At 36.0% G+C, this 24,529-nt stretch overlaps 1 protein-coding gene across 3 annotated transcripts in view; it reads left to right on the top strand.

Annotated features, from left to right (window-relative positions):
* The window catches only part of Lrp1b (LDL receptor related protein 1B), a 1,970,757-nt gene that overhangs the window by 1,162,969 nt on the left and 783,259 nt on the right, over window positions 1-24,529 (top strand). For all 3 annotated transcript variants that reach the window (XM_029472167.1, XM_021181392.2, XM_029472172.1), the window contains exons 16-18: window positions 2,419-2,559; window positions 6,472-6,597; window positions 15,445-15,561. In XM_029472167.1, coding sequence (XP_029328027.1) covers window positions 2,419-2,559; window positions 6,472-6,597; window positions 15,445-15,561 — 384 coding nt within the window. The remainder of the gene's footprint in view (window positions 1-2,418; window positions 2,560-6,471; window positions 6,598-15,444; window positions 15,562-24,529) is intronic.

Below are 24,529 nucleotides of genomic sequence, written 5' to 3'. Positions count from 1 at the left end.
GTTTCCTCTCAATTCAATTGTGGGCCATGTGTAGATTCTTAAGCAGAATCTGCAAATACAGTGATTCTATGACTTCTTTAAACCCAGATCCTAAAAAGAATGGGCTAGAAAGTCTTCCCAACATTTCCCTCAAATAAGATATTACCTACACACTCTTGATTAAAAATCATAACCAGTGAACTATCTATCTATCTATCTATCTATCTATCTATCTATCTATCTATCTATCATCTATCTATCTATCTATCTATCTATCTAACTAAATTTTACATTAACAAACATACAGCATTTCTGTCCACACTGCACAAACATACTTGGGAAACAAATCTAGAGAAAAAGCATATCTACGCTACACAGAGGACACCATGGGGAAAAGTTGCAGAACAAAGTTTAAAATGAAATATTAAACTTTGTGAGTCTATGCTTAATATATATATATATATATATATATATATATATATATATATATATATATATATATGAGAATGTGTGGTATACATATAGAATATTAGCAATAGTTTAAGATCTTTATCTGAAGTAGGAAATATAAAGAGTTAGAATCCTATAGGTGGTTATGATGTTGGTCCATTGTGTTTGTAGTTTTGTTTTTGTTATTTCCTATTTTGATTTCACACTACAAACTGCTACCCCCATATGATAGCTTATGTTTATTTTAAACATCTTAGAGAAATGGCATCAGAGAGAAATTGCTGCTTTATTGTTTTGTTACTGGGAAACAATAGAAAAGAAATGTTCCTATCTGTCAAGGTACCCACAGTTAGCATAACTGAGAGGTTCAGAGCAACATAAGGCTACCTTTGTTTCAGCTGAATATTTCATCTACTACAGTCATTCTGTATGGCTTGAAATGAAATCTCAGCCCATTGTGGTAACTTTGTTTCTATTTCTACAGACCCCTAAACTTTGTGCCTTACTGTGCCACTCTGAAGCAGTTTCCTGCAGGCATAGTTCAAAAATCACACTCCCTTTTCAATTCTTTCCTGCAAGAGAGAAACAGACACCAAGGCAATGCTATGATCAGGGCGGTAGAGGTTCTACCTTTGACTCAAGAGGTTCTCTTGATACCACTGTGAGTGAGGTGTGTATAAGTTTCCTGTCAGTTCAGTAGCCCACAGGACTTATAAGAAATGAAGTTTTAAGCCATTAGAACAGAAATTTGAGATTTTTCCCAGCAAGAAGCCTATTTGAGTTAGTCGAGACCATTTTCTTACTACAAGACACAAATCAGCCCTTACTGTGGATCCCTCCCTGTTATGTATCTATCTCATCCACCCAAAGAGATCAGATGAATAGGAAAACTTTCAGGTTATGACAAATCTCAGTGGAAGTTTCAAACACTCAGATCACAGATATAGACAATTTCAGCTTAGCATAATGCAGTTTAGCAAAGTAAGTAGAGCCACCAACCTTGTCTTATTCATGAATATTTTTCTCTGTGGTTACCTCTTAGTAGATTTGTTTACACTAAAATGATTTGCTTATCAACATCCAGATGAACAATGAAGGCTTTAAATGCTCAATAGAAAGTGAGATTGTGTTGTTCTTTTTCTTTAGTGACAACTTATTAAAAGAAACCTTTAAATTTTTTTAACAGAATAATTATTGCCAGCAAAACTAAATGTTCCATTCCCGAGATGGCCATCAGTACAATGTTGTTTATGTATTTTCTACAAAGAAACAAGAATTTTTTCATTATAACAGATTTCCTATTTAAATTATTTTGTGCATTAGAGCATAATAGTCTTTATTTAATGAGGTGAAAATAACTTTTATCAGTTTTTTGTGGATGTGGCTGGTCTTCAGATGCTAGTTTTAAATATGTAGATTCCTTTTTTATTGTACAAACTTAATGTATGCAATATGCTACTATATTATACTCATGAAATGATACTTGTCAGCAAAGAGATTAATAATACAAGCACTTCTCTTCGTAACATTTTTATGACCACCTACAAGCAGTTGGTCAATTTCCAGCATAAGACACTACAGCATAATTATATTCTTAATGTTGTATGTTAGATATGTAGACAAATTCATCTTACATTTCTTCAATTTTGCCTCTTTGACCAGCACCTTCCTCATTTCCTCTCCACCTAAAACCCTGCACTGAGCTTAGCCTTTATGTGTACATGTGCACACTGACCATTAGTCACCTTTTTATGTGACTGAAACCTTATTACTTAATACTTACTATGAGTATGGAGAGCATGGTGAATAAATAAGCCAAAAAAAAAAAAAAAAGGAAAAGACAAACACTGTATGACCTCATTTCTGTGGGGTTCTAAAGCAACTGAAATGCTCCATGAGTCATAGCTCAAGAAACTTAAGGACTTAGTATTACGCATACATCTTGGTTTTTTTTTTTTTTTTGATTGTCTGTTTGTTTTTCAACTTTAGTCAATCCTGAAGAAATAAGGTTTCATATATGTAAACCTGGAGAGTTTCGCTGCAAGAACAAACACTGTATCCAAGCACGATGGAAATGTGATGGCGACGATGACTGCCTAGACGGGAGTGACGAGGACTCTGTCACATGCTGTATGTTCCCCCTCAAATAACCTCAAACTCTAGGTTCTGGAGTGAGTGTGTGCACTAACAAAAGTAGCCTACAACATAGCTGAAATTATGCCTGGTATAAATTTACTCAACTTTCTTTCCTAGTGCCCCTTTTCTTAATGTTAATGTATACAAAACCTCTTTTGCATTGAAGACAATGTCTGCTTTCCTCCTCTGTCCCCATCCTTCCTATGTCTGTTCTTTGACCAACCACAGTACAATGTTGTTCCAAAGGACACTTTGGGATCTTTGCTTGTACAAACATGAAAAGTCAGGTTAAATCCCTTTGAGACAGAATTTTGGGTACAAATGTCACATTTCACCCCATTGCTCTTTGGCAACAAAGTCTGAAAGAAAATTCAAGGAGAAGTCATGGATTTGGACAGCAGTGTTAGGTAGATAGATGGGCTCAAGCCATGGCTGGGAATACACATGGGACACTCAATCAAGAATGGAAGCTTTTGTATGCCTACCTACACATCCACTCAGCATTTATTGTTTGCTGGAGGAGGATTTGTTGTTCATGTTCCTGATGAAAATAAGGACACTTCTCACATGGAAGGGTATAAGGCACTTTTGGAAAACATATAGAATACTATCCTGAGATTACATTTGATTAGTGACAGGTTACATTCAGAGATATATTTTGGTAACAACTTCTTGCAGCTAAAGTGACTGAAATAATTCAATAAACTCTGTTCACTTTTTATTTGTTTGAAATTAAAACATAACAGTTTGAAATAGTTTTCAAAAACTACACAAGATTGGTCTATTCAGTCATATGATGCAACAATGGGTCTCTGAATAAAAAAGGTCACAAGAATATACACCTCAAATTTTTTCTAACTGCTTTTCTCAATACATAAACTGTAATGAATGCATGGACACATTGCTACTTTCTCTAGAATTCCAATCACGGGCCTTCAGTTAATTTTCATTTGTACTATTATCTGCGTGTACTCTGACTGTTAAATACCAAATTGACACAATTTTAAACGTTTTGGAGTTGCAAGAACATTTTCTGTAAGGATGAGTAGTATGTTTCCTAGTATTGTACACACATAGCATGTCAAGTAGTACCTGACTTAACTGCCCCACTTCTCTTTAATAAAAGGGTCACACAGGGCCTTTTGGATGCTCACTACATCAGGCTCCTTCTATCCCTGGGAATCTTGTACCAATTCAGAGCACAAATAGTTCATCTCAATACTTATGTCATGTTAGCAGTTCCATGCTTTTGTCTGTACCTTTGTTTCATTGTGTCAACTTAAGGAAACTCAGCTATTTTGTAGGAATAGTTGGCATAATAATTTGTATCATTAACTGTTGTGATGCCATCTTCAGTCAGCATTTTGGAGTATCATCACTTTTTATCCCATCACAGAGGCCATGGGCTTTGACTGGCATCCTGCACTTCATCTGCTATATTCAACTGTACGTGCACGTCTGTTTCTCTGGTCTCCTAACTAAGCCTCATCTTCGCTGCTTCTCTTGTTTTCCTGGTTGAAATAAATTTCTATCTTGTATTAACTCAACAAGTGCTCCTCTAGAGTTGCCTGCTATTCTTTCTTTCCACATTGCGTCCAGAATAGTTCTTATGGGATCAAGTCCTCCTTATTGTAGCAGTTGCAGGACCTGTTACCTGACCTGTGAGGTGCTTAAAGTTATATACTCAAGTGTTTAACTTCTAGTTGGTCATCCATCTACTTACCTTTGTTCTTAATGTGTTGAATTATTTGTTGACATTTAGAAAAATGCTTCTTACTGTCCTTTTCTGTAATAATGAACTGACAGTAGTCTATGAAATTTAATATAGATTCTCACTGCTCTCTTTTGGAACTTTTTGTAACCGTCGATAAACCTCACTACATCCAGTTAGAGTTTAGCATCTTTATTCTGTTTAGTCCTATATTATAATAGTTCTTATTCTATATTGCAACAGTATGTTTCTTCAACTGGTTCCTCTATTAAAAGATCAATAGCCTCCTTGGAAGATCTGGTTGGTTACATGTTTGCAGTCTCTACTCTAAAAACGAATCTCTGCCACAAAAGTATGGGTGTACAGGAGTAGAACTGTATAAGCCAGGAAGTATAGAGCAAGCATCACAGACTACCTGCTTGTAGAACATTCTCTTTGAACACTAGTTATTCTGAACAACATTTTATTTCTTTATTTTAAGGTCAATAATACAATGCAAATACAAACCACTGAAGAGGGTTATTCTAGATTTTAACCCCACACTCTTCTACCTACTATTTCTTTGATCCCATTACTGCAAGTATTTCATTAGCTCATCACTAACTACAAAACTGTGATCAACTATTTTTTTCTTCATTAATGGAGATAGATCAGCGTCTTGAACTCAGGCCTAAAGCTTACAGTCACCGTGCTTCTGACATATTAGTGTATGGGCTAATAGAACTGGCCACAAAAGTCCTTGAGAAGCTTCACTACAGTGTACATCCATAATCTTGCTCCTTTAAAACATTGATATTTGTGTGACATTTAGTTTTCATGGGCATCAACACTTTTTGAAGACTCTGAAATATACAGCAAATGTTAATCATGAATAAAAAACAAAAAATTAGATAAATTCATTCAATGTCATTTAACCATACTTTCTCCCTCACTGAACTCATCCCAGATCTTCCCCATCTCCTTACCCACCTTACTACATGTCTTAGCTTGGGTTTTCTTGCTGTGAAGAGATACGATGACCAAGGCATGGCTTGGGAGAAGCTGAGAGTTTTACACTTTCATCTTAAGGCTGCTAAGAGAAGATAGCATCCTCAGGCACCTAGGAGGAGGGTCTAAAAGCCTACCTCCACAATGCCACTCTAACAAGGCCACATGTCCTAGCAGTGTCACTTCCTGGACCAAGCATATTCAAACTACCACACTACACATGTATGCTTTCTCTTTTTAAAAGAAAATTTCATTTTACTTAAATAAAAACCTTTCATAAGGAATGGAAACAACTCTGTCACCATGAATATCTTAAAAACATGTGTTTTGTGGGTGCATATTTTAATTGAACACATTTGATATGAAACAACATGGGATAAACCAAGTTTCTTATTATAAATAAATTTACACAAAGTATATTTTCTTAGAAAATGTACAATTCCTGCATTTGACAAAAATAAAAGAACATCAAAACTGTGAAAAAACTATGGAAGAGCACATATTAGGAAACTGAAAAACACATTTAGAAAGTTAATATACAGAGCCTCCCCATTGTGATTAGATATTTGAGGGTTAAGACACAATTGTGTATCAGTTTATGATAGTTGTTCTCATTTTCAATATTGCTTTTAGTTAAATATTTATTCATTTATATCTGGAAACCATACTTCATTATGGAATTATATAGATTCTCATTTTATTATAACTTTGTCATAAGCAAGCCATTTTTTATTTTTATTTCTTTTGTTTCTCTTCAAATCTCAAAATAAAGTGATTGGATTAGAACACAATTAAGTGTATTTAATATTTAAGAAATATTTGAAAAAATCTGTGTGTGTGTGTGTGTATGAATAATTATTTTGAGATATAATTGCCCTGCTGAATATTGAACCTTGAGGTTGATGTCAAATGTCTAAGTATTCTGGAGTTAAGGGACCAGTTTTGGTAAGTGACAAAGAAGAAACAAATTAAGCAATATCTTGTGTAGAAGTTGGAGATTAAATATATTTCATTTTATTTTATATTTAATTTATTTATCTCTAACATATACTTTATAATTTAGCAAAGGCTATAATATTAGCATTTCCTACATAACTAATGCCAGAAGCTTTAGCATTTACTAGAATATAACATAAGTAAAGAAATAGTTTTGTTACCATAATTAAAATACTCATAACATGAATTATAATTGTGTCCATCCCCTTCAGTCAATCACAGCTGTCCGGATGATCAATTTAAATGCCAGAATAACCGTTGTATCCCCAAGAGATGGCTTTGTGATGGAGCAAATGATTGTGGGAGCAATGAAGATGAGTCTAACCAAACGTGCACAGGTAAAGGCCTGCACACATATGTGATAAATCATCTCCCCATGTGTGGTGTATCACACAGGTCAGGCTGATAAACTACTTGAACTTTGTTAGCATTGACAGTCTGATTACTGCCATGGTCAGTGAATTCATGGTTCGGTGTCACAAAGGACAGATTACAAATGGTGTTTTACTAAACCTTGAACATGATTCTGCTTTCCAAATTAATTTGGCACTTCATCTGTACATGTGGGCTGCAAGTTAATCAGCATCTCTTGTAAGGTGTGTCCATGCTACACCTTTCTAGGCAGCAGAAGGTATTCATTAGCATACTCTGGTCCTGGCCACCTCACAAGGAGAACTATTTATTTTATCCTGAGAAAATACTTCTTTTTTTATTTTTTTCTGCTACTGAAAACCTTTGTGAATAATTTTCTGTCCATGGAACATTATTTATATGAGGCAGGTTTTTTTCCCTGCATGAAGTCCCAGTAATACTAGGCATATTTATATTTCCATGTAATCCATGCCTTTGTAATCAATCATTGATTCCCTAGGCAGCTTCTCATTGCATATAAGTATACAGCTGGTGGTACAGCTTACAAAAGAGTTCTAGAAAGGTCATGATTACTAGGTAAATGTTGAAAAATGACACTGGCTAGCAGCAGCCCAGTGCTCTGCAAATGATGAGAAAAAGTTAGTGTGTGGTGATACATGATGCTATAATTGGTGAAAACTGATTATTGAATGATGCTGTAATGTTAAATTGTACAAGCCACACAACACCTCCTTCTCTTTGAGCCATTATATGCCTTTGTAACAAAGTAAATTCATATACAGAGATATTTGTTCCTACTTGCCTTTTTTGGCATTGACTTTCCTGTGCAAAAGCTTGTCCCTCTCTGTCCTACCTTTTTAATATATGTCTTTTAGCTGTTAGTTTCTAACAATCTCTGTTAGACACTGGAATAACTAAAATTTGTTTTCCAAAAAAATTTTTTGCTATGTACACAACAGTAATGATAAAAGCAAAAGTAATACCACTTTCTACCATGAATTGACATCATATGAACAGGCATTTTTTACTTTACTTTTTGGTGAAGGATTTGCTGACCATCTGTGGACCATTAATTCTCTTTTTAATTTTATTTTTTATTGCTTATTTTATTTATTGATATTTCAAATGTTATCCTTCTTTCCAGTTTCTCCTCTGCAAACCCATTATCTCAACCCCCCACCCCTGCTTCTATGAGGTTGCTCTCCTATCTAACCCCACTCCTGCCTCATTGCCCTAACACTCCAGTACACTAGGATATTGAGCCTTCACAAGATCAAGGGCCTCCCCTCCCATATAAGGCCATCCTCTACTACATATACAGCTAGAGCCATGGGTCTCTCCATAGGTATTCTTCATTGGTGGCTTAGTCCTTGGGAAATCTGAGGGCTCTGGTTGGTTGATATTGCTGTTCTTCCTCTGGGGTTGCAATCCCCTTCAGCTCCTTTCAGTCCTTCCCCTAACTCCTCCATTGGGTTTCTGAGCTTAATCGCATGGTTGGCTGCATGCATCTGCATCTGTATTGGTCATGCTCTGGCAGAAACTCTCAGGAGACAGCTATATCAGTCTCCTATCAGCAAGCACTTCTTGGCATCAGCAATAGTGTCTGAGTTTGGTGACTACAAGTGGGATGGAACCTCAGGTAGGACAGTCTCTGGATGGCCTTTCCTTCAGTCTCTGCTCCACTTTTTGTCCCTGTATTTCCTTTAGACAGGAGAAATTCTGGGTTTAAAATATTTGAGATGGGTGAATGGCCCCATCTCTCAATGAGGGACCATCTCTAAAGTCTAGATATGGTCTCTACATGTTCTCCCTCCCCTTTGTTGGGTATTTCAGCTAATGTCAGTCCTACTGTGTCCTGGGAGCATCTTGCTTTCCTGGTATCTGGGACTTTCTGATGGCTCCAGTTCCCCATCCCTCACTGCTACACAATTCTGTTCAATTTCCTGACTCCTTGTATGTGGGGCTATCGGTGTGGGGGAAGAGGGGAGTAGGAGAAAGTGCCTGCATCCAGCCAGAGTTCCTGTGCTCTGGGCAGGTGAACCTGGGAGGACTGCTGGACACTTTCCACACAGCCCCGGGCGGGCATCTGGCTGTGTGAAGCCATTGACCCCACATGGTGAGGGAGTAGTCAAGGGGCAGCCCCCAGTACCAAGTTCTCAGTCTCTGGCATCCCATGCTGGATATGGCAGAGGAGCTGAGGACAGAATAGGGGCCCCAGGGTGACACTCTTGACCCCAAAGACACAGGAAGAAGGCAGAGGGAGAGAAGTTCCCACGAAGGTGAGAGTCCTTAGTCCGGGCCTTGATGAACAGAGATAGTCTATAGTTTTAGAGCTTTATTGTAGAAAAGCAAGGGGAAAGAGAGAAGATAAAAAGAGAGAGAGAAAGACCAGCTATGTCCAAGAGGAAAGAAGGGGGAAGGGAAAGAGAGAAAGAGAGATAGAGAGTAAGAAAGGTGAAGGCTTAGAGAGAGAGGGGGTTTAGAGAGAGTGGGGGCTTAGAGAGAGAGAGTAAAGAAAGTAAAAGCTTAAGAGAGTAAGACAGAGAGAGTAAGAGGGAGAGAGCAAGGTGTTGGCCTTGGCCTTGGTTTTCCCCTGTACTGGGGCATATAAAGTTTGCTAGACCAAGTGGTCTCTCTTCTCAATGACAGAGTAGACTATCTTCTGCTACATATGCAGCTAGAGACATGAGCTCTGGGGGTACTGATTAGTTTATAAATTTCTTAAATCATGAGTGTGTGTGTGTGTGTGTGTGTGTGTGTGTGTGTGTGTGTGTTGTAATGTGGTATGTGTTAAAACAAAAATACATCTCAAGACCTTGAGGGCTTTTTTAAAGATCTTTTATTTTGTAAATAAAATCTAGCAGAGCTTGCCTAAACCTTTGGACTAAACTGTACTATACACCATATTATCTCGTATTTTACGTGCATCCAACTTGACTTTGGGAAAGTCACACTGAATGCGACTTTAATTTGCAATGAAGCTTTTCAGAACACTAATGCACATACTAAACTTTTAAGATTAGGGTTTAATTCAAAAATATGTGCTTCATTACATCCTGATCATAAACAGGGAGAGATTTTTGCTTTAAAATTGAGAGACTCATTTTATAGTATCACACCTTCTTTTTCATAGTAATTACTAATTTTGCTTCATTCCATATGATTTATATAAGAACAGTTGTGTTCAGATAACTAACAACAGTGATAAAATAAAAGTACTACTATGAAAGAGCAAACGAAACAATCAATCCTGATTAGTGTTATTTCTACAGTTCTGGATTCCTATAATCCATTATGAAATAAAACACAACATGCTGAATACCATTTTGAGTTATACTCCTCACTAAAAGGTCAGTACATTCATGTCAGTATATTTTAAGCAGTTGGTATCTATGAAATAAAACTTGAACCTCAAATAAAAAAATAAAGAGAAAAAATAGCACTTTTATCTTTAAAATGTGTGAAATGTGTGGTTAAGATACGATATACATCCATTTCATCTTACTCAAATAAATAACAGTTTATATGGCTTGCCATACCTGGACAAGTGGCTTATCCCTCCTGGGTTGTAAAATCTAGGTGCATATGTGAAGGTCTATTTTAAGTGAAAAGGCTCAAAACGGATTTTTCTTTTTATCATAAAACGTCTTCCTCATCAGTTTACATGGGATGGTTTCTATTTAAATGGGAATCTTCTCAGTCTAGAGATCCATTTTCTATTGTGTTCCTTTAGGATTTCCCCACATGAATCAGTAAATATTTATCATGGCATTGATAATAGAATGATCAAAAGTATGTAGTACTTTCACTTGTAGACAGAGAGCAAGGACAAGCAGAAAGACCTATTAGCCAGATATTGTTATGCAGGATGCAAAATCTAAAGTTGAACCACACTGAGTTTATTCTGTCCAGTTTTTGTTGACTGGATGCATGCCATGTTAGAAGCAAGGGCCTCAGTTGATAAAATATCTACACTAGATTGGCCTGTGGACAAGCCTGTTTTGCATGTTTTTATGTGGTAAATAATACAGCAGAACCTAGCTCACTGTGTCATGGCAAGTTATACGAAATTAACCTTAGCAGGATGTGGAAAGCATGCTACTAAGCAGTGTTCCACACTAAATGTGGCCTCTGCTTCAGTTATGTCCTCCAGGCTTCTGCCTGGTGTTCCTATTCTTACATCTCTTGCTGATCTCTATCTATGATTTGAGAGCTACAATATTAAATACATGCTTTCCTCATCAAGTGGCTTTTGGTCATGGTGTTTCCTCACAGAAAGGAAAGCTTAGGCTCATAAGAAGAAGAAAGTATTTGGGAAGAGCTCTTGAAGGACACATTGTTAAACTCTTACAAATGTATAAGAAAAATCCATATGTAATAATAAAATTCTTACATAGGAAGTAAATAATTTGATTAAAAAGAAGTTTTGGTGATATTACTGGGGAAAAGAGACAATATATTCTTGTTGAATGCATAAATTGACTTTTTATAGTATAATACCATTTGATAAATAAGTTTCAAAATTTATAAATGTTCAACTCTGAAACATCTACTTTCCCACAGCAATTAATGCCCAGGCATGGAAAAACTTGAGAAGTTCTTTATCTGAGAGCTAGAATTAAAATACTCCCAAACCAACTCAATTTTAAATGAGTAGGATACTAGATCAATTTGTATATTATCACGTATAGTAACAATCTCATACTCAAATGTCAAAAGGAATGAGTTTTTAAACTCTTGTATAAAATTAAAAATACAAAAATTATTGTTTACAAGATCTATGAACTGTAAATTCTATATGTCACTTATACATTCATGTATAGACTTCAAAATATTTAAAGAGGTGAAAGAAAGTAAGGGGTCAGGCCTGTGCAAGGAAGGTCAATGTGTGGAAAAGACTCCATGGCCCTTAAGGTGAACCTATAGTTTACTTTTCTTAAATAATATGAAACAAAATTCTGTGGCAAATATGAAGAACTAAATTAGATGTGGCTGTCAGACATCGACATGCATTTATCATAGTTGGTAACCTCTCTTTGTGATAGAAACATTTGACCAGGAGCTAATTACCAACTGTCAGCTTATAGGGTTGGGGCAGGGGTGGCTTAAATAATAGGAACAAGTTAGAGAAGGCACCTAGAATGGTAGCAGAACATGCATGGGTCAAAAGAGGAGCAGACACAGTTGCAAAAAGCAGCTGTTTTCCCTCAAGATTCTAATTCCCTTTATCTAATTCAAAGAGATTTTCAGAGGCCTAAATGGGTGGTAGTTAGATTTTGAAAATCAGTTTCTTCTAGCTAATGTTATTAATGCCAACACTTGCACCTAGGCAATCTTAAGCCAACATTTTCTTCCATCAGTGAACTATAATTATATTGTACAATATTCTTGTCCTCACATCATCCAACAATTTTGATTAAATGTGCACTACTAAACGTGAAGGTATAATTACATTAAAATAAGTGGTGTAATAAAATTAGACGTTTTACAAGATAAACTAAAAAGAGTTACTTCCCTGTCTTCTCTTATAATGCCGGGGAAAATACCCAATATCTTCCATGTAGTGTCCAAATGCTGTACCACTGAGGTACCTGCCCAGACCTTGGGTTTTTGAATTGGGGTTTTATAACGTAGGTCAGGCTACTCTTGAATTTATCATCTTCCTGCCTCCCCTGCACCACTTCTGGGGTTACAGGAATACGCCAGTAGGTGTTGTCTGAACAGAGTGCTTTGTTCCAAATGGAGCAAAGGTGATGTTTCTGACTGCTTTGCTTGAAAAGACTTCTCCTACAGTGTTCACACTCCATGGTTCCACTCAGCTACATGGCAGCCGTGATGAGCCGAAACACTCATACTGTGAGAGTTAAATTCTGATTCAACTGCTAGATAAACAATTTTGAAAAAGGCACTAAGTTCCTCTTTAGGGTACCATTTGCCGTAAAATTAGAGTCCTTCAGGGCCACTAGTCTAACATCACCAACAAACTAATTACATCTGATGCAGCAGAGGCCTAAAAAAGAAAACCCTGTGTTGTCTCTTAGTGAGTCCATTGATTTGAAAGTGCTAATTCTGCCGATCTGGTTATGTCTGGAAGGCTAAACTTAGAGACTTAAGGGATAAAATATCTTTCTCATCTGAAATCATTTAAATTTCTCAGGCAGAGAAAGAAAATTGCTTTTCTCCATGATTAGAAGAGATAGTGAATTCCAGCATTTTCTTGTCATAATATCTTCAATAAATATGTAGCAAATTCTGAGTCATGGGCTATAGCAGTTCCTGCAATTTCGCTGCAATAATGAAGGGCACACACACTTGCCCCTGCTATATGAATGAGTCTGAGAAGTTCTTTTTATTATCTCACTAATAAGAACAACCCATCTAAGAAAGCTCTGCTAGAATCAATAGAGAGATTGAAAGGAAAGACTGTATTAACAAGAATATAAAGTCAAAGAACAGTAGATTACATAAATTTAATACATCATGATGATACAAATTTAGAATTAAATGGAGATAAACTATCTGATAATGGTTTCCCTTAAAATCAATAAAGAATAATATCCAAAAGGAAGGAAGGTGGAAGGAAAGTCACAGAGAAAGAATAGATGAAGAAAAAAGGGAAGAACCCTAAAGACAAGAAAAAGGGGAGTGAAAAGATTAAGGAGAAAGAAAGAATTGTGGAAAACAAGAGCCTTTGTTAAATTTCTCTTAAAATGTGAAAGGTGAAAATAATTGCCTGTAACCACGAAGAAATGCAGAGATATATAAGGGGAACTTGTTTATCTCCTTCACATTCCTAGCCTTCTTTATCCAATAAACTAAAGCCGATACCTGGGTGTATGCTTCTGCATTGTTTCTGATGTTTCATAAAAAATTGGCACAATTATATAAAATTAGCTAAGACCTTCATTGAGTTTATTTTGCAACTTAGGATAATTGAAAAGAAAATTGGTAAAGTAAGCCAATTAAAATGGCAATTAGAAATATTTAATGTTATTTAAAATTAAAAAATGAAAACTTCAGAACTTCATACATTTATTAGAATACTTAAAATGTGTTAATTAAACACAAGTAATCAGTTTCCAAAATGGAAATAGGTACTATATACAGTATTTGATTTTAAGGCCTTATCTGTACAGTAAAATACACATTGTGATAACATTCCTAAAGATTATAACTGTAAGTTCTATGATGATAGGAAAAGCACCTCCAGTCTATGATATCAATCCTAAGAATAAAATCTCAATTTTGGGTAATCTTCAAAATATTCACTAAAACTGATCACAACTCTTTCTTTCTCTTTCTCTTTCTCTTTCTCTTTTCTCTTTCTCTTTCTCTTTCTCTTTCTCTTTCTCTTTCTCTTGCTCTTTCTCTTGCTCTTGCTCTTGCTCTTGCTCTTGCTCTTGCTCTTGCTCTTGCTCTTGCTCTCTTTCTCTGTCTCTGTCTCAGTCTCTGACTCTGTCTCTCTCTCTCTCTGACTCTGTCTCTCTCTGTCTCTATCTTTCTCTCTCTCTGTCTCTCTCTCTCTGTCTCTCTCTCTCTGTACCTTTATGAAGATATTTCAAATTACTTCTATGTAGGTTATTATTAGAACTTAAGTTAAATTATTTAAACAACCAAATAAAAACCCTATGTTTCTACTTAGAGAAGAAGAAATTTGTCACTATGGCTGTTCTCTCTTGCGAGGAAGAGAGAACACTTTTCAGTTGGAAAGACATAATGAGTGGGATAATCCTACTCAATGCACATTTCTGTTTCCAAGAGAAAAATGACAATTAAATATTAAAAGTAACAAGTACACAGCGCCCTCAGTCCTGGAGTCTGGGGAAGAACAACAAATCAAATCACTCTTAAGCACTTCAATGTTGACCTGACCAATTAGAAAGGGCAAAGTGAAGCCTGTGGAATCCAGTTTCTTCAACCTACTAATTTTCCCTAACACAAGCAATTTTGCATATTTGTATTCATTGCAGCCCTTAGAAGAGCCCAAAGCAAAGTTTTGAGCATAGTGATCAAAGAAGTTATGTATCACTTTATACAGCTCTAAAAGGAGTACATTTAAAGTCTTAGGCCAAATATATGTTTTAGGAAATATTTCTGTATTCTCACTTCACATAGAGAGTTCACTAGCAATGAAGAATCAAGTACACCTAGGACTGTTAAATGAAGGAACAATTCTGAGCCAGGATTAGAACCTTGCTATCTTGAGATATGCTCACAGCTTCTTGTGGCATTACAGGAAAACAGTTTCTTAGTTTGCAGCAAACACTAGACATAAATATATATATATATATATATATATATATATATATATATATATATTAATACCATGTTGGATGAAATTCAGTTCAATAAAATTTTAGAATCATATATTTGGTAAATTTTTAATTTTTAAAATAATGGTTTTTCTTCACTTGAGGAAGTTTTCCAGAAATATTAATTATTTTAGTTGCTATTTTCACTGAAAAGCAACATGTTTGCATTTTAGAGCAGAGAAGTGCCTATTGTTACAAAACCTCAACTAAAAATTTACTTTAAATATATATATAATATATACATATATATATATATATATATATATATATATATATATATATATAATTTAAAAAAGAAGCCATGGCTTTGAAGGAGAGTGGGAGGGAGTAAGTGGGAGAGTTTGGAGGATGGAATGGGGAGGGAGAGATATAATTAAATTAAAATATCAAAACTTAAAAATGAGCTAAGATAAGCATAACCTTTATTGTAAAACTGATATTGCATGTGTCATTACTCAAAGTCTATGAATTTATTCTTTGCCTATAAATGGATCTTTGCAGCCAGGACCTGCCAGGCTGATCAATTTTCTTGTGGAAATGGGCGCTGCATTCCCACAGCATGGCTATGTGACCGAGAGGATGACTGTGGTGACCAGACAGATGAAGTGGCATCTTGTGGTAAGTTGCGAATGGGCTACGCTTTAGGAAACATGCCTCAGATATAGTGCCCTGGCACTGCGTTTCCCCTATCCGCTATTTCTAAAAGTCAAGAAAGCTAATACCTCACTTTCCTTGCAGCTCTTTGAACAAAACTTTCAAAGACTGCTTCAGAACAGACCTCATTCATGAAAGAGTGACAACATCCTCAGCTGAAATAAATGGATGTAGAGAGAGCAGACTGTGCTAGGAGGTAGCAGTTAGACTAAACAGACACTCTCTTGTTCACTACTAATCTTAAAGCTACAATGACTAAACTTACAACACAAAATTGCATGTTGATTGACATTTGGAGCAAACTACAGGGTATATTTTGTGTTAGCGTACATATGTCACGTTCTGGGAACAACAAAAAAATATCTAGACTGAGAAGGCATAGTAAGTATCAATTGTGAATTTCTGTAGAACCATAGGATTCTGACTGCCAAATATTTTTGTTGATGGTATCCTTCTCAGTCATATTTCATTGGATTTCGCATTTTCAAAAAAGGGGAAGGACATGTTGATAAAGTTATAAACATAATTCCTCTCCTTTTGTACATTTGGATTTGTGTAAATTACCATTTGTCATGTGTGTATTAAAATATAATAAAATTAAACCCATTTTCTAAGAAATATTTCAGTTCAGAAAAAGCAATTTTAAAAAATTGCTACTTGAAAATATTGTCCTTAGGGATAAAGAGAGAGAAGAAAAAGCCGCAAATGAGGAATATAGAATATACTTATTAGAAATAAAAACCCACTTATGACTAGCCCTGTGGCACAGAGCTGAAACTCTTGTTCACCATATATAAGACACTGTCAGTACCCCCCTCCCCCACTACCACACATAGTCTAACAAAAGAACACTATGTATGTTTAGGGATACATGTGTGTATGTATTAAATGTATTTTATTTTAATAAACTACATATTTTAATGTGATGCCAGGTTTTAGTATCAATGAAAGCAGTAAAAGAAAAACTTAATTCCATAACTTAAACATCTGTTTTAGGGGATTCATTTCCTGTTTGCTTAAAATGTCTTTGTTAGACATTTTAGTTAAATTAAGTCACTGTGTTTCTGGGCACATTTTGAGCTATTGGACTGTACATATGGAGAAAGAAGAGCACATATTGGTGTGAGAAAGAAAGAACAATGGTGCAGGAGGTTGCTATATGAATGTAACTGCATAAACATGGAGAAAACACATGGTCTATGTGGTCTGGCTGCATGGTCTATGTGGTCTGGCTGCATGGTCTATGTGGACTGGCTGCATGGTCCATGTGGTCTGGCTGCATGGTCTATGTGGACTGGCTGCATGGTCTATGTGGTCTGGCTGCATGGTCTATGTGGACTGGCTGCATGGTCTATGTGGACTGGCTGCAGACAAGCCAGTAAAGCAGGGCAGTGTGATCTTCTCTATCCTACAGAATAACCCTGTAGTCCAAAACTTGGTTTCGTTAGCTGCTAGATGGATATGACACTAATGAATTCTGCTTGCTTTCCTCTTTGTTTTTTTTCATTGATAATATACTAGAAGAGTTCTGAACAAAATGGGACCATTAAATATAGAAATGTCACAACTCAGATAAGAAATGGCTTCAAACCCATATATATATAACCCATATATATATATAACCCATATATATATATATAACCCATATATAAATATATAACCCATATATATATATATAATCATAGATCTTTACAGAAACTCTTATCTTTGTTCTAATCTGGGGAAGAGGTTGCTGGGTTTAGTCAGGACCTTTTTATTTACATTGAATTTAATTTCTGCAAATTAAAGGGGATGGTGGGTGTTAGCTAACATTTCAATAATATCCAAAATAATTATAACAGCAAGTTTGTGCTCCTCCAAGGAGGTGAGGAGAAGTGGGATTGGAAGGACTACTGCATGCATATTTTAAAATTAATCTTTATGACAATGTGTAAGAGCCCAAAGCTTTCCATACTTCTCACATAGAAGAACTGACACAGAAATTTTAGCCACATACTTGAGACCATGAAGCCTACCAATACTCCTGAATCCAGATGTATTTTAAATTACAACTCAGTCTTTTGAGACTGGCATATATTTGGGTCCTATGTGTGAGGTCAAAGAAGGGGCAAGTAGTGTCATACTCCTGTGAATATCTCGATTAAGAGCGCACATATCTATTATAGGTTTAAACGATGTTGCTCTAGTGTTTAGCATTCCTTGCTATAAAAAGCTCTGAGTTGGTATTTGATTCTTTGGGGCTATACTTATCCCCATTATAGTGACTGTCAACATACCAACCCTACTCTCTGAATGGTAAAATCAGGGAGAGATATGCAGAACTACAGTAAGTCAGTAAATTTGCTACAAACTTATGAATATCAAGGTTATTGCTGTTGTTTATATATTTTCAAAAATATAAATAAATTCTTAACAATTTTGTTTTAATATTGGCATGTATTTAACATCTGGCTCTGAATATTAAAAAAATATTCTCCCAGGAGCTTCTTTCTGTTGTAATGTTTATATCCTGTTTTACGTGTTTTACATGCCTTAAGTGCCTTGATAGATTATATCTACTTTACAAATGTTAACCAAAATAAATCCTTTAATTAATTAAGAAAAATTAGTTCTTACAAGCTGTCACAAGACTTACCAGCATACCAGTGGATAAAAATACACTGTGACAATTTAGAGGGTGAATAATTTGTTTTAAAATATGGAAAACAATGTATATTGTCAGTGACATACCTGTATGTTAATCCCATCCCATTTTGTGTATACAAGATATTGTGCAACCAACGATTCCTTCTTTTAGAAATGCCTATTTGCATGTTAATTCTACACTGCTCCAAATGTATCCTTACAGTTGTTTCTTTGTTTTGCTATTCTAATTAAAACATAATTGATTCCTTTTCTTCCCTCCTGCACCCCATGCCAACCCTTTTATATCCTAGCTTCTCTCAAAGTAAAAATATCTTCTTTTCTGATTATTATCACTATACATACGTATGTATGTGTATCTATTATCAAATATACAAATATACCTGCTGAAACTGTTTGTTGTTTGTATGTATGTAGTTTCAGAGCTATCCACTTTGTATTAGACAAATAATTACAGAATATATTCCTGGGAGTAGTTAATTATTTATCTCTCCACAATCATATTATAAGTAATTCTTTGCATAGGGAGGGTTTCCCTAGAAGGTTTTCCCCTTCCATGTTAGCATGTATATAGATATTGCCATTTCTTTATTTATGCAACTTCTTGCTTATTTATTTGAGCTTCTAGAAAAGATTGTTTCACCGCAGATTTTCTTTTTTTTTAATTACGTATTTTCCTCAATTACATTTCCAATGCTATCCCAAAAGTCCCCCATACCCCCCCCCCACTTCCCTACCCACCCATTCCCATTCTTTTGGCCCTGGCATTCCCCTGTATTGGGGCATATAAAGTTTGCAAGTCCAATTGGCCTCTATTGGATGGATCACAGGGCTCCCAATGGAGAAGCTAGAGAAAGTACCCAAGGAGNTAAAGGGATCTGCAACCCTATAGGTGGAACAACATGATGAACTAACCAGTACCCCGGAGCTCTTGTCTCTAGCTGCATATGTATCGAAAGATCACCGCAGATTTTCTAAAATTCCATATCTTATAATTGTTTTATCTCCTTTTCAATGATATTCACTGACCAATATATACAGGAACTGCAATATAAGTGTACCTATTTTGGTTGGACTTCCAACAATTGATCTATTGGTGCTTGCAATGTATCCAGTTGTGTTTTTTTGTGACACTCTCTATTTGTTATACAAAGCACCTTCTTTCATTGGGTTTGGTAGCTACACTTACCTGTGTGCATACACACAGTTTTAGAATATAATTAGGAGTTATGCTGATCTAACAGAGAAGTGGTAGTAGTTTCTCCTCTAAGGTCCATGACCTAATTAGAGGCAGGAACTTCACTAGGGTTGCAGTATGAGTCTTCTTTTCTCCCATGCTTTTAAGGCCGAGAGTCCAATTAGACAGCATTTGGTTACCACCAAAATGTGGTGCCACTTCTATAAACATCTTCACATGCTAGTCACTGTTGTGTTTCCAATGTGTTACAGCTGGGTAGGAATATGAATTGATTCCCTCCCTTGGAAGCTTATCTAACAATTTCTGGTACCATAAAATCTAGACTAAGTAATAAGGCTTTCAGTTTACATCTATCTCAAATGATCTGAGTACTGTGTCCTAAGTGTGTGTGTGTGTGTGTTCTGACAGGCAACTAAATTCATATATGAATATATATATATATGCATATGTATGTATATATGTATGCATATATATGTGTATATATACAGGTATTCATGTATATGTATATATGCATACAAATATACATTTTGCATGATTTTAGGTGAATATGAAATAACGAGATTACGTGTGGTTTTATTACACAACGTTGATATTTGTACATCCTCCTTTCTCTTTTTTTATTGACCTTCCTATCCTCTGCCTTGTTGACTCTACATCCTTCCTCCAAAAGAAGATGCAAATACATAAAGCAATAAATATGTTTATTTTTTTGTTATGGTTTGAAATTTTCATGTGCTCTTGTCATATTTTTTTATTAAATCTACCATTCTTTCTCCTCCAATCCTTTTGTATCTCTTTTCTCTATCCACTTTTCTCTCCCATCTCTGTGAGCTCTTTTTAAAAACACTTTGAATCCACTTAATGTGTCAAAATGTGCACAAGTGTAAAGTCATCTATTAGAGCCTGAGGAACTACTCAGGCTGTGACCCTGAAAATAGCGACTCTTCCTGATTTTACAACAAGAGCTCTGTATATGAAGATGAGCATGAAGCTCTGGAAGGAATAATCTCAATTTATGGGAGAAAATATACTTCTGTGACATAACATATCCCTTCACTGAAGTCGAAATGACAAAATCTGATTCTTAACAAGGAAAAGAAGCAACATTCCACTGATGCTGCTTTGCCCATCAATGTAGACTATGTGGCTCATGCTTCCATGTGTCACCATAACTATACTTCTTTCCATTAAGACTTTGAATAGAGCAAATTCCCAAAGGTGTGACATTTTACAGAAGTCTTGAAATTCAGTTTTTTTACACTTCAGCTCCAGGATAGACCCATGATATTTTTAAACAAGCATTTTACACAGAAATCAATATTAAATTCAGATTTAAAATACGCAGTCATGAAACTAGATTTTGCATCTGAGAGAAATTAGGAGGTACTGACACCTGAGAGTAACATCCCTTCACAGTGGAAATTGGAGAAGAGAAGCAGACATGCAAATAATGGCAACCCCCCCAATCCAAAAAACAAAACAAACAAACAAACAAACAAACAAACAAACAAACAAACAAACCAAGAGGACAGTGTGAAGGGGAAAGGACTTAGAAGGATGGAAGGAAAGCAAGGAGACTCACTAAAAAGAAATTACAATAATGCAAATATGAAATGTTATCATTAAACTATTTTAGGTTAATCAAAGACTGATTTAAAGAATAGGATACAAACAAACAAACAAAAATAAACAAATAAGGCCTTAGAAATATGGGGAGCCTAAAAGTTCTGAGCATTTAAATATGAAGATGAAGTAAAAAGCACAAGTGTGCAGTCAGAATTCAGTAAATCTTTGTTTTCAGTCTAGGTAGGGAAACAAACTACCAAATGTTCTTAGATGTGTTTGAACCATCACTCATTCAACAAAGTGCCCACAAAGTTGATACACTCTATTACTGCAGCTCAATTCAAAATCATAAACTTACTTAAAATATCATGAAACGTTTTTGCGAATATTTTGCATTTCATCAAGCACTTCAAATGTAAAGTTATTATATAAATATTATGAAATATAAGAACATTCAGTTCTGTCCTAAACTTCCTGTTTCTAGCACCTGCTCTCATCATATAGATTCATTTTTTCACCAATTGTAAAGTTGTAACAAAAATATTGGCAATTTTTTATTTTTGAAATTTATCTTCTCACCTTCTATTCATTGTAAAATTAATATATGAAGATTTTAAAATGATCTGTTTCTTTTGACTGATAGTATCAATAAGAAGATAAACTTGTGCCTGTTAGAAGCCTTATTTTTCTTTTTGTCTTTGGGTTTTTAATTTTCTTTCTGATGCTCAATTTGATGATACAATAAGTATCATTATTAAAATTACAGAATTAAAAGAAATAAAAAGACTGTCTTTACCTGTGTGTTTTGAAGATGTGTTCTCCCTTTCTTTTCAGGTCTTTGTTCTATGAGTTTCTCTTTAAATATTCTTATGATTTTTGCTAATATGTACTTTTGTATCTTTACAGGAATATGACATAATTTTTATTTTTTTGGTTATAACTACCTCATTGAATACCTAAGTCCATTCTGCAGCAGGTGAGGAGCTGAGACTAGATAGTGAAAAGCAATTATGAAAAACAGCTATTGAGGCTTTGGTCTAATTCTGTCCTTTCTATTGTCCTGCATTAGGCTCAGCATCATGCACAGTATTTGGTACAGTGAACACCCCAAACTATTTCACACCTACCCTTCCCAAAAGATTTCTATCCAGTAGATTTGGGAGAAATTCAAATACCTGTTTTGGTGGGGGAAGGCAGTTCCTGTGATGATTACTCTGAAGAAATAGAGTGAGGTTTGATTTGTGTGTGCCGTACAGATTCAATTGGTTAAAATTGAAAAAGCGTGTATATCTACACACAAAAAATCAGCACAAATATGATGGCTTGTCTCTACAGAGATTAATAGTCATTCATAGTTGGATGATTGTGATGGAACAGCAGGGTTTTGTCAGCATTCTAACACTGAAATTGCCTTTCAATCTCCAGGGGCTACCGGGTCAACGGTCTGTATCTTATGTCCCAATGACTTTAATATGTAGTCACGTTTGTGGAAACTTTGCCGAGAGCTATTATTGACCCCTCCCTCCAGGTGCTTCTTACCCAAACAAGAAGTGCAGGTCAGACGTGACCCAGGCACAGATGTCCTTGAAATTCCTGTAAACCATCAGTGGCTGGAAAATGTCACAGAGCTTAAAGGAACATGTCGTGAAGGACGGGTTTATTACTCCTGCCAGCTTTCAGTCCATCATAAAGAAAGTCAGAACGAGAACTCCAGCAGAACTTAAATGTATGAGCTGAGGCAGAAAGAAACCTTGGAGAAGTGCAGTTTACTGGTTTCTTCTGGTTTACTCAGTCTGCTTTCTTAAACAACCCAGAACCAACTGCCCAAAAAGTACATCCTTTAATGCAGTGTCCTTTCCATATTATCCATTCACCATAGAAAGCCTGATGGAAGGAATACCTCAATGCAGTTTCCCTCTCCTACATTTCATATTCTGTCAAATTCACAAAAACAACAACAAAAACCATCAGCAACAACAAACAAAATAGGACATGCACATCTAGAATATTTCTCAAAAATTTCATTCTCTTAATGTTCAATTTATAATTTTTTTTTAAAAGTCCATCACATAACACATTTATTTATCCAGGTGATGGCAATTTTTCTTATAGAGGTAACATCTTGAAAAGAGGCTCTTTTTCTATTTGGTTCAGATATACCCATTGTGTCAGTTTTGTGTCAATGTGGTTTGTCATTGGTTTCAAAGTTGTTGTTATTTTTAAGCAGGGTTTAATAAACTGCTTTTCTTCTTCTTTTTTTTTTTTTTAAAATAGTTTTTATTATATTTTTAAATTTACATTTCAAATGTTATCTCCTTTCTGCATTTCCCCTCCAAAAACACCCTGTCCCATTCCCCCCCATCCTCCTGCTCACCAACCTACCCACTCCAGCTTCCCTGTCATGGCATTCCCCTACACCGGGGTAACAAGCCTTTTCAGAACCAAGAGCCTCTACCCCCACTGATGTCCAACAAGGCCATCCTCTGTTACATACGTGGCTGGAGGCATAGGTCCCTCAATGTGTACACTTTGGTTGGTGGTTTAGTCCCTGGGAGTTCTGGGGGTACTGTTTAGTTCACATTGTTGTTCCTTCTATGCGACTGCCAACCCCTTCAGCTCCTTGGGTATTTTCTCTAGTTCCTGCATTGGGGACCCTGTGTTCAGTCCAATGGTTGACTGAGAATATCCACCTCTGTATTTGTCAGGCACTGGCAGAGCCTCTCAGGAGACAGCTTTGTTCTTTCCACCTCACTTTCTTAGAGCATGGCCTTCAAATTTTAGCATCCCGTGTACTAGAAAAGTGTTACAGATTTGACTCACTGGATTGTGCTCATTTTGTGCAAGAAAACTGTTCAGAATTTGAGCGTATCTGAGAGCATTGAAATTAATGTATGGAGCCACAAGATTAGTCAGGATATGACTTTTCTTATTTGCCTGGCAAGGCTTCAAGAGCAGATTTGAAGAATCTGCCATAGAAAGTTTGGGGCAAGTTCTAAAGGCACCATCAGTAAGTAGACAACTTACATCTATGTGACTCGGTCAGTTGTGAACAGAAAGAGAGTAGTCAGTCCGCCTTACCTACTTCACTATTAAAATGGCAGCCATCCTTAGCTTGGAGGTATGCTTTCGTGTTGCTACTTCTAATTTTTTTATTTTAATTTATTAAAATTATGGGTCTGAGTTGTGACTGTGGGAAAAACACCCCCTCCCTCATCTGATGCCCTGTTTTCCTGCTGGAGGTGGGCTCTATAATTTCCTTCTCCCTACTGTCGGCCATTTTATCTATATGTATTTCCAACAGCCAATCCAATGTTTAGGGAAATTGTCTTGCTAGCTAGTTAACTGCACCATTTGAGTTCTGATAGTTTCTCACCTCCGAGGGAGGTCTCTGGTGCATTCTGGAGGATACCTACAACCTCCTACCTCCCGAGATTGCCTGTTTTCATTCTTTCTGCTGGGCCTCAGGCCTTCATTCCTTTTCCCTCACCCAATACCAGATCACATTCCCCTCCCTCCCCAAATCTG

This window comes from Mus caroli, chromosome 2 (assembly GCF_900094665.2).
Source record: "Mus caroli chromosome 2, CAROLI_EIJ_v1.1, whole genome shotgun sequence".
NCBI classification, from domain to species: domain Eukaryota; kingdom Metazoa; phylum Chordata; class Mammalia; order Rodentia; family Muridae; genus Mus; species Mus caroli.
The sequence above is the reverse complement of the archived record's forward strand: the minus strand, read 5'-3'. Positions and strand labels throughout refer to the sequence as shown.